The sequence below is a fragment of the Coffea eugenioides genome, chromosome 9, assembly GCF_003713205.1.
Source record: "Coffea eugenioides isolate CCC68of chromosome 9, Ceug_1.0, whole genome shotgun sequence".
NCBI classification, from domain to species: domain Eukaryota; kingdom Viridiplantae; phylum Streptophyta; class Magnoliopsida; order Gentianales; family Rubiaceae; genus Coffea; species Coffea eugenioides.
Window position 1 is genome coordinate 11189648 of NC_040043.1, and position 12121 is coordinate 11201768.

General features: G+C 32.5%; 1 protein-coding gene across 1 annotated transcript; it reads left to right on the forward strand.

Annotated features, from left to right (window-relative positions):
• The first annotated feature begins 6541 nt into the window (after nt 1-6541).
• On the forward strand, nt 6542-7870 carry LOC113782199. Its single transcript, XM_027328108.1, has one exon. It carries the CDS (start codon nt 6542-6544, stop codon nt 7868-7870), a length of 1329 nt encoding a protein of 442 aa, XP_027183909.1.
• The last annotated feature ends 4251 nt before the right edge of the window (nt 7871-12121 follow it).

Genomic DNA, 12121 nt, shown 5'->3' on the forward strand with positions numbered 1-12121 from the left:
TAAAATTTTCAATATTTGACTAAATTAGTACCACATACTGTTGCATGTTTTTCCATTTTAGAACAATATCATACTTTCAATTTGCATGATTTAGACATTTAATTAGCCACATTACAAAATGGGTAAGTCTAAGCATATGGTCCAATCCAACAAAACATTAAAAGAAGGGAAAAAATTTCTCAAAAAGGGAACAAATTGGGTTATGTAAAAGCAATGGCTTAGAAGATAAGCCAAAATTAACTTAGGAGTAATAGGACACATCGAAAAATATTTATTTACTGTAATGGTAGTTTCATGGACGAGAATATTTTCCAGGGCGATATTGGACACCAAAAGATTGAACTGAATTTTGCGGGGGAGGACAAATTTCTAATTTAGTTTCTTGCATGGGTTCGGCTAATTTAGGTAGTTGAATCACTTAATAGATTAAGGAGCCAATTTTATACCTTTACTTCGACTCGATGGTTAGAAATGTTAGACTTTCTGCAATCAAAGGTAACTACTTTGATAGCCTTTATTCTATTCTTAGCAATGAATTTAAACTAACCTACATAATTGCCTCTCTCTTTTATTCACAACTAGTTGGAAAAGTACGCCCAATGGATGTGCAAATTAAGAAAAAAAATAGGTTGTTTTTATTTACATCAATAGAATTTTTTTGCAAATAAAAAATAAGTTATAATTTTTTTTGACAAACAAATAAAAAAACAAATAGAAGCTATTGGGTCTGAAAATTATTAGAAGTTACTAAATTAAGTAGTTATTCTTAGTAAATCTTTACTTTTTATAGGGGTAAAATTGATAAATCAAAAAATGACAAAATTTTAACACCAAACCCCCTCCTCATGCTTTATATATAGATACAATGTCAGGTTCCGATGATTTTCAATAAATTTGGTCTACTCAAGGAAAGTAATAGTAAATCCTAAAACCTACAAAAAATTTTAAAAAAAAGATGGGAAAGAAAAATTTGCAAGAAAAATGAAAAATAAACATTTATACTTTTCTGATGTTGTGAGGCAAATGCTTAGTTTTTCTCTTTTCGAGGTGGCATGCCTAATTGAAAAAATTAATAGGTCAATGGATATTTGATTTTACCCATTTTTGCATCTAATTTTCTTCCAACCAATTTTATTTATAATTTCTCTCACTTTTAACAATCCATATCTTATTTAATAAATTTGAATTATTTTTTTTCAATATATGAAAAATTTGCTTAGCATTAATTCAATTATTACATTGGTAAACTTATTAACTTTGATAAACAATAATATATCATTCATGTACAAATAGATTATTGTAGTTTTGCTTTTGTCTTGAATTGAAAATAAATATGAGTAGGTGTATAATCATATTTATGATAAAATTTAATTACTACTTCAAAGAATACCTGTTATTTCTTTCTTTATGAATTATACTATTTATTGAATATTATCACATTATAATACATTTACGAATAAAATTTTCTAAAGATAATATGGTATTTAAATATTTGGAGTTTAATAAATTTTTGACATAAATATGAATAATTTATAAAAATATTGTGAATGAATTATTTAATGTTGCATTCAATCATAATTAATCACAATAAAAAAAAATATTTCGTGCTAATGCAGGGGAAAATACCAGTATATACTATGAAGGCCATGGGGCACAGAACCCCATCGGCCCCCAGGAAATCCAAAGAGTTCGATAGAAAAGAATTTTTTTTAAAGAAACGTTTTTACTAATGTGCCTCTACTTTGTTCAAAAAGATTACATGTTACACCCACTAATACATGGTAAAGAATAATAAATAAGTAACGTGAATTGCTCTTTTAGGAAAAAACCATCTATATCACTCAAGAATCAAAGGATTAAGTAGTCATGATCATGCATGTCTAAATGTGATGTTGCGATTTTCAATAGTATCTTTGTGACTTTTTAATATTCTATATTATGTATTGATTATGATGTAGTTTAATAATACCCAACGAAGGGCTATGATAGTAAATCTGTATATTAATGCAATATGGGGTTTTGTACATTATTTTAAAATTAAAATGGAACAGCTTATCAAATAGGTTAACATATAACAAAATTTGAATTTTCCATGCATATGTTTATTTTTTTGTTTTTGTTTGCCAGATCTAAGATTAAGATTTGCATATGTTTACTGCTGATTAACTTTGTTCTAATATTGTTTTGCTTTTATTTCTATAAATGTTGAATTATTAACTAAGATTTGGTTAAATTTTTTAATGTGAATTGTACAACAAGAATTACATATTTTATACCTATTTTAAATATGCATGTGAAGGCTATCAGAAGTGTGTATGAAGTTTTCAATTGAATCTTACGAGATTTATCACAATGAATTAGAAAGTGCCCCCTAATGAGATTTTCTAGATCCACCACTATGAAGATCTATTCCTAAATAATTATTATAAGAGTTTATTATTAGTATATATAGAAGGTAAATCCAAGTAATCTCCCCTTTTAAAAAAAAAGGGGTCCTTGGACTTTCTCATAGTTAGTTACTTCAAAATGCCATTCTTTCCCAACAGGTAAGCATAAGATGAGTTGGGGAGTCTTCAAAGATGCCATAATCCAGTAACAATTGAAGAAGATAACAGATATGTCTGTATTTGAATAGATGGATCTGATTGTGAAATGTGAATACAACTTCCAATGAATGATAATTTGTTTCTTTGTCTCCATTTGACAATATTTGATATGATATGTCAATTATGTTATCTTAATGCCTACATCAGTTGCAAGGATCCCATATCGTCCACTTTTGCACCATCTGACAATATTTGATGTGACTGTGCGTTTGATAAAACTGAATTTTGAATCTATTAAATTATTGAATTATTAAGTATTAAATCAAAAGTGAATATCACATTCAGTGAGAAGTGAATAGTTTATCACTTATTTTTGGAAGCAAATTTTGCCTAAGAAATTCAGTAGCACTAAATTAATTCAGATGTTCAATTTTGGTTATTAAACACATCTGAATATATTAAGATCTAAATAGATTAAGTGCCTGTTTGATAACATAAAAAAGTGCTGAAACTGAATTCATTCAAACATTCAGATGTTGTGGGTGTTTGATAAATAAAAATTCACCTGCTGAACTTATTAAGTGGTGCTGAATTTGTATGTATTTTTTTCAGCACAAGAATCGTAGCTGAATGCTTAATTTGATAAGAATCAAGAGATTTACTTCAACTACTTTATCTTATCTACCAAATATATCCCTGTTTGTTAATTACATTCAAAATCCTTATCTAATTAACAACCTAATATTCCCTATTCAAAATCCTTATCTAATTAAACAAAACAACCTAATATTCTCTATTCAAAATTTTTTTTTAACAATAGTATTTTTTTTGCAGTAATTTTCATCCACAAACATTTATATTTTGATATATATTTTTTTTGTGCAGATAAATATTATTTATGTGATGCAGCTTATCCACACACACGTGGCTTTATGACACCATATCGAAATATTAGATATTGGTTGTCTGATTTTCGAAATGCTTCTCGTCCAAGATCAAAAGAAGAACGTTTTAACCAAGCACATGCAAGATTGAGAAATGTAATTGAACGTGCTTTTGGAGTATTAAAAGCTCGTTATCCCATTCTCAAAACAATGAAACCATACCCTTTTCCCACACAAAGAAACATTGTCACTGTATGCATTGCTCTTCACAATCATTGTCATTTTCATACCTAACAATTTTAAGTTAATTAAATCATAGTGTTCTATTTCCTTTTTGGATTAAAAGATAGAAGGGCAAAATTGTACAATTTAGCTTATTAAGCATTAAGTTATGAATATTTATCAAACAGTATAAATAGATTCAGCATTAAGATTCAGACATTCATATATCTCTTTTCAGTGCTTAAAATTCAGCAAATTAATTATTTCAGTATTCAGAATTCAGAATTCAGAATTTAGAATTCAGATTCAGTGTTATCAAACGGAGCCAAGTTTAAGTGATGAATTGTGTTATTAAGCATTGCCTCAGTTTGGGATGAATGATAATTAATGTAAATTTGAACTTAAAACTCAAAACTTGAATATATGTCATACATCTAACAATTATGGTGTATACATTGTCATGCATCTAGCGAATGTGTAAGTAACCAAGGCAACATAATAGTATTTTATTGTAGAGATATCGAAATATTGTAGTATTTACAATAAGTAAATAGATGCAAGTTATTAGCAACTCCAAAATAATGAAGCAATAACATATAAATTAAAATGTAATATGTCTACAATGATATTACCACCAACTACATAGTTCACTCAAAATCATTAGTAGATTCACATGATCATTAATGATGCCCAACATACTTGTTAACAATTATTTGAGGATTTGATGACTTGAGTCGAGTACGTAATGTTTATAGGGCTAATAAGCCTCACGAAAAATGCAGTTTTAGTCGCCTTGTTTAGAGGCGGACCATATTGTCCCTATTGGTTTGTACACAGCACATTTATTGTTTGGATTGAGGTTTTCCCTACAAAAATTTTTATATTTCTGTGAACACATTTTTAAATTACTTTTTCTTTACCTTATATATATCAAATCGCTACGGTATATTTTTTTTAAAAACTCTTAAAAATAGCAATTCAAATAGACTAGTCCTCAAAATATTAATTTTTGACCAATTTAGAAAAATGGACGTTTAACCATTAACCAGTAATTTGGAAGGAGAAGTGCAAACGTGCAACGAAAAGTAGCATGTGACCGGAACTAGGGCTGCAAACGAGCCGAGTCGAGTCGAGTCGAATTTTGGCCTAATCAAGCCGAGTCTTGACTTAATTTTATTGAACTCGAACTCGAACTCGAGCTCGATGAGCTGGCAATTTAAAGTCGACTCGAGCTCGAAAAAAATAAAAAATAAAAAATTTATTTTTTAAAAAATAAATAAAATAATATTTTTTCTTAATAAATAATAAAATATTAAGAATATATATGTAATTTTACTATTAAAATAAAAAATATAAAAATATATATATACTTAAAATTAAAAAAATATATATATATATACTTAAAAATATATATATATATATATATACTCGAGCTCGCGAGTCGGCTCGCGAGCTAACGAGCTTAATATTTTGAGCTCGATTTCTACTCGAGCCAGCTCGAACTCGACTCAAGCTGCTCGCGAGCGGCTCGGTTCGTTTGCAGTCCTAACCGGAACGTGCTGTTACTAAAATTGAGTTTAGCTAACGTTTTCTTTTTTCCTTTTTAAAGATGAACTTTAGGAAAAGATAATTTCTAGAAAAAAAAAAGAAATTTGAAACAGGACTTGATTTCCAATAATTTGTGCAATTACATCAAGCTTGATATCCATTAGGTTTTTACTTAAAAAAACTTGATGGAAATAATTTTTTTCTATTTGCATAGATCTCGAGGTCTAGGAAATCTAGTTGAGTTTTACACAACACTCAACTTCTAGGAAATCACTTTTGATTTCAACATTCTCTAAAGAAAAGAACAGAGAGAAAGTCAATTTCCTAGAAATCGGGAAATTTTACATAACTCGTTTTGCATAAAATTGATGTCGAAGAAATGGAGTTCCATTTGACTCTCTTCCTTTGGGTAAAAAGTACAATTTCCTTGAATCAAAACAATTTTTATCATAGCTCAATTTTCAAGAAATTGAATTTAGTTCTAACTTTTTATTGCTCCACGTGAAAATTTTTGAAAATCATGAAATTTTACGTAGAATTGGATTTTAAAGGAAATCTAGTTCAGTTTTAGACAAATTATTTATCTTGTTCTTAGGACTATATGAATCACATGGATTGGAGTGTCAATTAAAACTTTAAAAAGATAGGACTTTGGGAATCATCACTCGAATTTTAAAGTTGTAACACTTGAAAATAATTTCTTTGCCATTAAAGCTTAATAACCTAGACTATTTTTATCACAAGATTGCTCAAACATATTTACTTTGCTCGTACATATTTATTTTTTCCTTTTGATTTACTTTCAAAGTTTAGATCAATAAAACTTAATTTAATAAAAAAATTAATGGAGAAAAGCTTTTTCCCTTGCCCAAGTTTTTGAAATATTGGCAGGTACCAGGCACAAAGCCACTCTTCCTTCCATCCAAATTGGCTAAATCACATGTTAATTGTCATGAATTAGCCAAAACTGATCCTTTAGGACTAAAGGTGTTCTCCATCAACTAGTAGGCACCAAATTGATACATTCCCAAACACTAGGGACTTAAACTGCATTTTGCTCGAAAATCTAAACATGACGCAAGAGCACACATTTGGCCGTGCAGGCGCCAAATAGAATTACATATATTACAGAATTGAGAAAACTCCACACAGTCCTAGAATTTTCCCGAAGGCCCCAAATCTCTTCGGTCTCAAGGAAACTTCTGGAATTTCAAATCTTTCCTCTTTTCCCTCCTAACCACCAGTATAAATAGCCCAAAGCCCTCTCTCAAATCCTAAAACCGAAAATCCCCAAATTTCAGTAGCAAAATATTTCCAAATCATAAAAGTTGCCATTATACTATGGATTTTTTTCCCTTTTATAGAAGCCAGCAACGGCCAAAGCCCTCTGTCGGAAATTTTCGAATCCCTGTCCGGCCTCAGGAGGAGGAGGCGAAGTCAGCGACCAGGAGTCAGAAGGTGGTTCAGATCCCGGTCCAATTTGTCGGGTCGGAATCCGGCCCGGACTGCTCCAAGTCGGCATCCAAAATCCAGAAGGTCTTTAGGGGCTTTCTGGTGAGGAAAAGTATGAGGAAGATCATGGCGATTAAGAAGGAAGTGGATGAGATCGAAGCTAGGGTTTGGAGAAGTGAGGAGGTGGAGTTGCTGGAGAAGGACGGGAAGGAGAGGTTGAAGGTGAATGAGATGTTGATGGCTCTGCTATTCAGGTTGGATTCAGTTCGCGGTGTGGATTCTGGGGTTAGGGATTGTAGAAAGAGTGTGATTAGGAAGGCAATTGCGCTGCAAGAAAGAGTGGATGCTATTGCTGCTGCAGCTGCTGCTGCTTCTACGTCGGCTGATGTTAATTTAGTTGAACCTGAATCTGAAACCCTCGCTGAGAAGGATCAACAACCAGAATATCAGGTTCTTGAGATCAAAGATGAAGCTCCTCCTGCTGCTGCTGCTGCAAGGAATTCGGTAGAAAAATTTGATGGTTCTGAGGATCAAATTCCCCAAAATTATGGTAATGTTCTTGATTTTGGGAATAATGGGTCTGGTCAAGGCACAGAGGAAAGAAATAATGGAGGAGCAGATGAGGAGCCATTGTGTGAGGGGAAGATTTCAGACGGCTTGATAAATGATGAAGAATCAGGGGCTCCGAAACGAGACAGAGAGGATGATGTTGGCGCCGATTTAGAAATGATTGCTGAGGAAGGCAATCGTGTTGAGGATGTGGAGAAGGTGGATGCTGGAATTGATTCAAAAATGAAAGTGGATGTAGAGGCCCGTCTTAACAAACTAATGCCTCTTGAGAATATTAAAAACCAGAATTGCTGTGAGGTCCAAGTTGTTGATTCACCAATGGAGGATAATGGAGAAGATACCTGTGAAAGGACTCCTGCTTTGAGTGAATGTGTGGAGGAAAGCCTGGAGACGAGGCAAATGGAGGATGTGATCAGAGCCAAACAGGGGAATGAAGGAAGAAAGTATGGGGGAGGTGATGACAAGAGGAACAGGGAACTGCTGGAGATGATGATGGAGAAGAATGAAAAAATGATGAAGTTGATGACTCAACTCAATGAGAGGAATGAAGTGCAGATGCGGATGTTGAATACATTAACTCAGAGGGTGGAGAAGCTGGAGAAGGCATTTGTTTGTGATATGATCAAGAGGAAGAAGAAGAGGGCATAAGAGTATAGGTTTAATGATGTTGGATAGTATTTGTGGGTCTCTGGCTTTTTTGTCTTGCTTTTGATTTTTCACACAACGTTGATGTAAATAAACCTTATTGGCTGTTTTACAGCTAATGATTCAAAAGCATAGCATCTGCTTTACTAGATTGAGTTATGAGCATATTAATTTTGTCGTATACATTTCACTCTTTATTTTTCATGTTATGTAGTATTCGTTTTGCAACATACTTCACGTAGAACGTTTATGATGATAGTGAAGCTAATAAAGACAACATTTTTGAAGCAAGTAACGACTCAAAACAATTTGAGGAAGTGGAATTTGTTTGTAAGATTTGGAAGCGCGATGAAATTGTTTAATTTAATGTTGGGAGGATTATACCATAATAGCACAAGGAGTGAAAAATGAATTCAGACAGATCAAAACACTATTGGTATGATAATCAACCTTACATAGATTTGTGAGATAATTCAAGCTATAGATGTAAAGGATTTTTTAATGCAAATTACAAATTTGTTAACTTAGCCTTGGAGGGAGATGGAAACGATGGTACAATCAGGAATGTTCTTATTTCATCGAAATTTTCTAGTTCATGTTTTTTTATACATGTGTGTGTGCCTTTCTTCTTTTTTTCTTTTTTTTGGTTTTGGGGGGGGGGGGGGGGGGGGGTGTTATTTGCCGGAGTATGTCAGATTCATAAGTATTAAGCTTCATTGCTTGTGTTTTCCTTTTTTGTAGTATGGCGGGGTGAAAGTTGAGTCCCTGGAATCTTTCTAAGAGACTAGTAAATATCTGTTGTTAGAGTTGTTAGATAACACTACTCTTTGAATTTTAAGGCTAGAACCTTAGGTCATTTCAGTTGCCCTTGCACACACCATGATGTGTTATCTCTTACAGGAATTACTCTAGTTAGATAAGTTCTATTACAAGAAAAGTGCAGAAAAGTGCTTGTCTAATGTCTAATAATAATTCACTTTGATTATCTGATAAAAGATTTAGGCTTATGGACATGTTCATAAATTGATTTCCTTCGTTGTTATTTCTTGCATTAGGAATGAGAGGCAATATTCTTATATTGATCATGCAGCAGGAAGATCTTCCACCCATGAAAACAAGGAAGGTTCTATAATTGCTCTATAGTGTGTGCTTAACCAGATAGGTGTAGAAGCAGATTGTGGAGTTTTACTTTGGCTTATATCCTCCAGTCACCTTTATCTATTATATGGCCATTTTTCTGTTTGAAAGATCGAGAAATGCTTCTTTTGTTTCTCTTACTTGGGCCATACGTGTAACCTTTATTAAGTCCTATATCCTGAATACTTTTGGCCATGAAAGCCTACTTTAGACTTTGCACGCCCTTATCTAATGAAAGCTTTAGGATTGGTGTTGTGCTAGTCAGCATGTACAACTCAAAACCATTGCTTTATTAGAACAGTTGACAAAATTCAATGAATTAACCAAATCTTGTAGTTTTCACTAGTATGTCATCTTAATTTTGTTCTGTATGAACAATTAGATTAAAGTTGATCCTTCCAACGAACACAATGATTCTGACCTATGAAAGGCTCTGGAGAGGGCCATGTAAAAGATGAAATTAAGAGTTCTTTGGGCCTGAATGCAAAGTTACAAATAAAACCTATTGCCTTTGTTGTTTGCATTTCCCACAGATACCGGGCAGAGAAACCTATATTGTCAAATGTTAACTTGGATGTACCAAGTGGTAGCTTAGTAGCAATTGTTGGTAGCACCGAAGAGGGAAAGACATCACTTTTGTTGGCAATACTTGGCCAGCTTTCTCTAGCTTCTGATATAGCTACTGTCATCCTCATAGGAAACGTGCCTCAAGGCTCATGCATTTTCAATTTAGTCATAGGGATTTTGCATGTTTTTGTTGATCTCATTTGCTTTGATGGATGTTGCTTGCATTGTGATTAAATTTTGAGTTTCTTATCCTTGCTACCATGGTTACAAAATCAGAAAGTCTTCATACTGAATTCAAATTGTCCAAGTTTTCATATAAGTAATTGCAGTGCCTGTCACACTTTTACTGAAAATCAAAGCAGCAATTTGTGTTTACTTCGGTTGCAGGGGGGCTGGTCCAGGTGCATTATTTTTTGTTTAGACCCTAACATGGTCAACATGATCTGGTGTAACGGCTGCCAATGAACTCAGTTTTCTTCTTCTGACAGCTTCACAATTTTTTTGGCATGAACATGTTCTAGGCTTTTTTTTTTTTTTTTACCCTGCTTGTTCACAATATTTTGTTACGCTGCTTGTTTTGTAGTTGCTGTAGTTCATCAGAAGTCACTAGGGATAAACCATGAGAGTAGCAGAAAATTTACAACTGAGAAAAAAAGCAATCTAATGACCACTGATTCTAAACCTCTACGAATTGTTGTTCTTATGAATTTCTCTGCGGTATTCTGTGGCTTATTGGCAAAGGCTTCACAATTTCTTTTATACTGAATGAACCCCTAGCCGACTTGGCAAGTAACTACACGAAACTATTGCTGGAGTCAGCCTTCATAGACTTGTGCTTAAGACCACCTTAGAGTACCCAAGAAAAGGAGCACGAGTTCTGCATTGGGGCTCTAATACATAAAATAAGCTCGAAACTTACGATAGCTGTATAGTAATCATTTTTACCTTTGTAAATTGCTTCCAAGCTTCTATTACAGTGGCTGTGGTTTAATGTTCTGTATATCCAAATTAAATATTTGTGTTCCTTACACATCAATTCTATCTGTTTTGTGCTAGTACTAGTTTTCCCTTATCATACATTGCCCTTAGTAATTAGGATCTTGTGAGGTTTTCTTCACTGATCAGAACAACAGAATGTGGCTATTCCTGCGTCTAAAAGATACAGAGTTGTGGTTGGCAAACTAATCTCTTATCTCTTTGCTTCTAAACAATGTGGACTATGTTTTGAGCTGTTGATTGAACAATGACCTTTGAAAAATTAGTGAGAGCAACTCATTTGATGAAAAATTTAGTCACTTCGAGATTGCAATAAAAGATGTTTTACCCCTCAATTAGGCATATGAACATGTATGAGAAAATACCATGTAGGTGCTTTGCTTTTATGATGGCAAAAGTTGTTGAAGTACTTTGACTACCTCTTGAATTACAATTACGAACTGATGAGTCATCGTGATTTTTTTGCATAATAGATAATGTACCTTTATTTCCCATTACTTATTAGATCAAGGAGCTAAAATCCTTGGTTTTTGTCATCACATTGATGGAAATTTACACAATTAGAAATTTGGTTTTAGTATGCTATCAATACGAGTGTCATCTTTAAGGATACATTTTTCTTGAACATTAGTGATCAAGTTATTCTTTTTCTTCTGCATCAAATATGCCAATCACTTGCAATTTTTCATTTCTGAATTGTACTTACCTTCATTCTTCTATGATTTGAGTGTTGCTTCACAACTTGGTGCCCCAACATACGTATACTTCCCTTTGTCATTTCTATATCTTTCTGAGTAACTGCCTTTATAGAGAAGATTCGGTTTCCATCCTTTTAACTTATGTTTCACCTTATCCAGCAAATATTTATAGGACTAGGGATAGCTGTGTTTAAGAATAATAGGAAAACACAGGTACGGTCCTAAATCATCATCAGTGCTAGACAATGTTTTAAAACTCGGACCGTTAATTGAACCGGTGAAGTGTTCGGATCAAGGTTCAACCGGTCGGACCGGTTCAACCTTGGTTCAATGAATTTTTAAAAAAATAATTTATATAAATATATATATATGCACAAAATAAGACATGTATTGGGCTAATTTAAAACTTTATATGATGAAAAGTTTACTATTTTTGAATAACTTGGATTTTCAGAAATAAAATTTTTAAATTATAAGTTGAAACAAATAAATTTCATCTCAATTTCAATTATATCTACCAAAAAATAATCTTAAATCCAACCCAAAACTACCACAATATTTTGAAATTATACAAAATTCACGTCTATGAGAATTTAGATATTGTGAGTTTAAATTTTAATTTACGTTTTTGGGATTTAGAGATTGCAATTTAAAAAAAAAAAGAAATTTGGAGTTTGAAGGAAGTTAAGAGAATCGAAAATAGAAATGCAAACTTGATAAGAAACGAAAAATGAGATAAAAGTGAATGATTATGGTATTTAATAATTAGTCTTAGGGTTAAAGAGAATAATTCTTTTTTAATTTTTTCAATTTAATGGACAAAACAAAATTAAAAGATGGAAGAAAATATCAATAA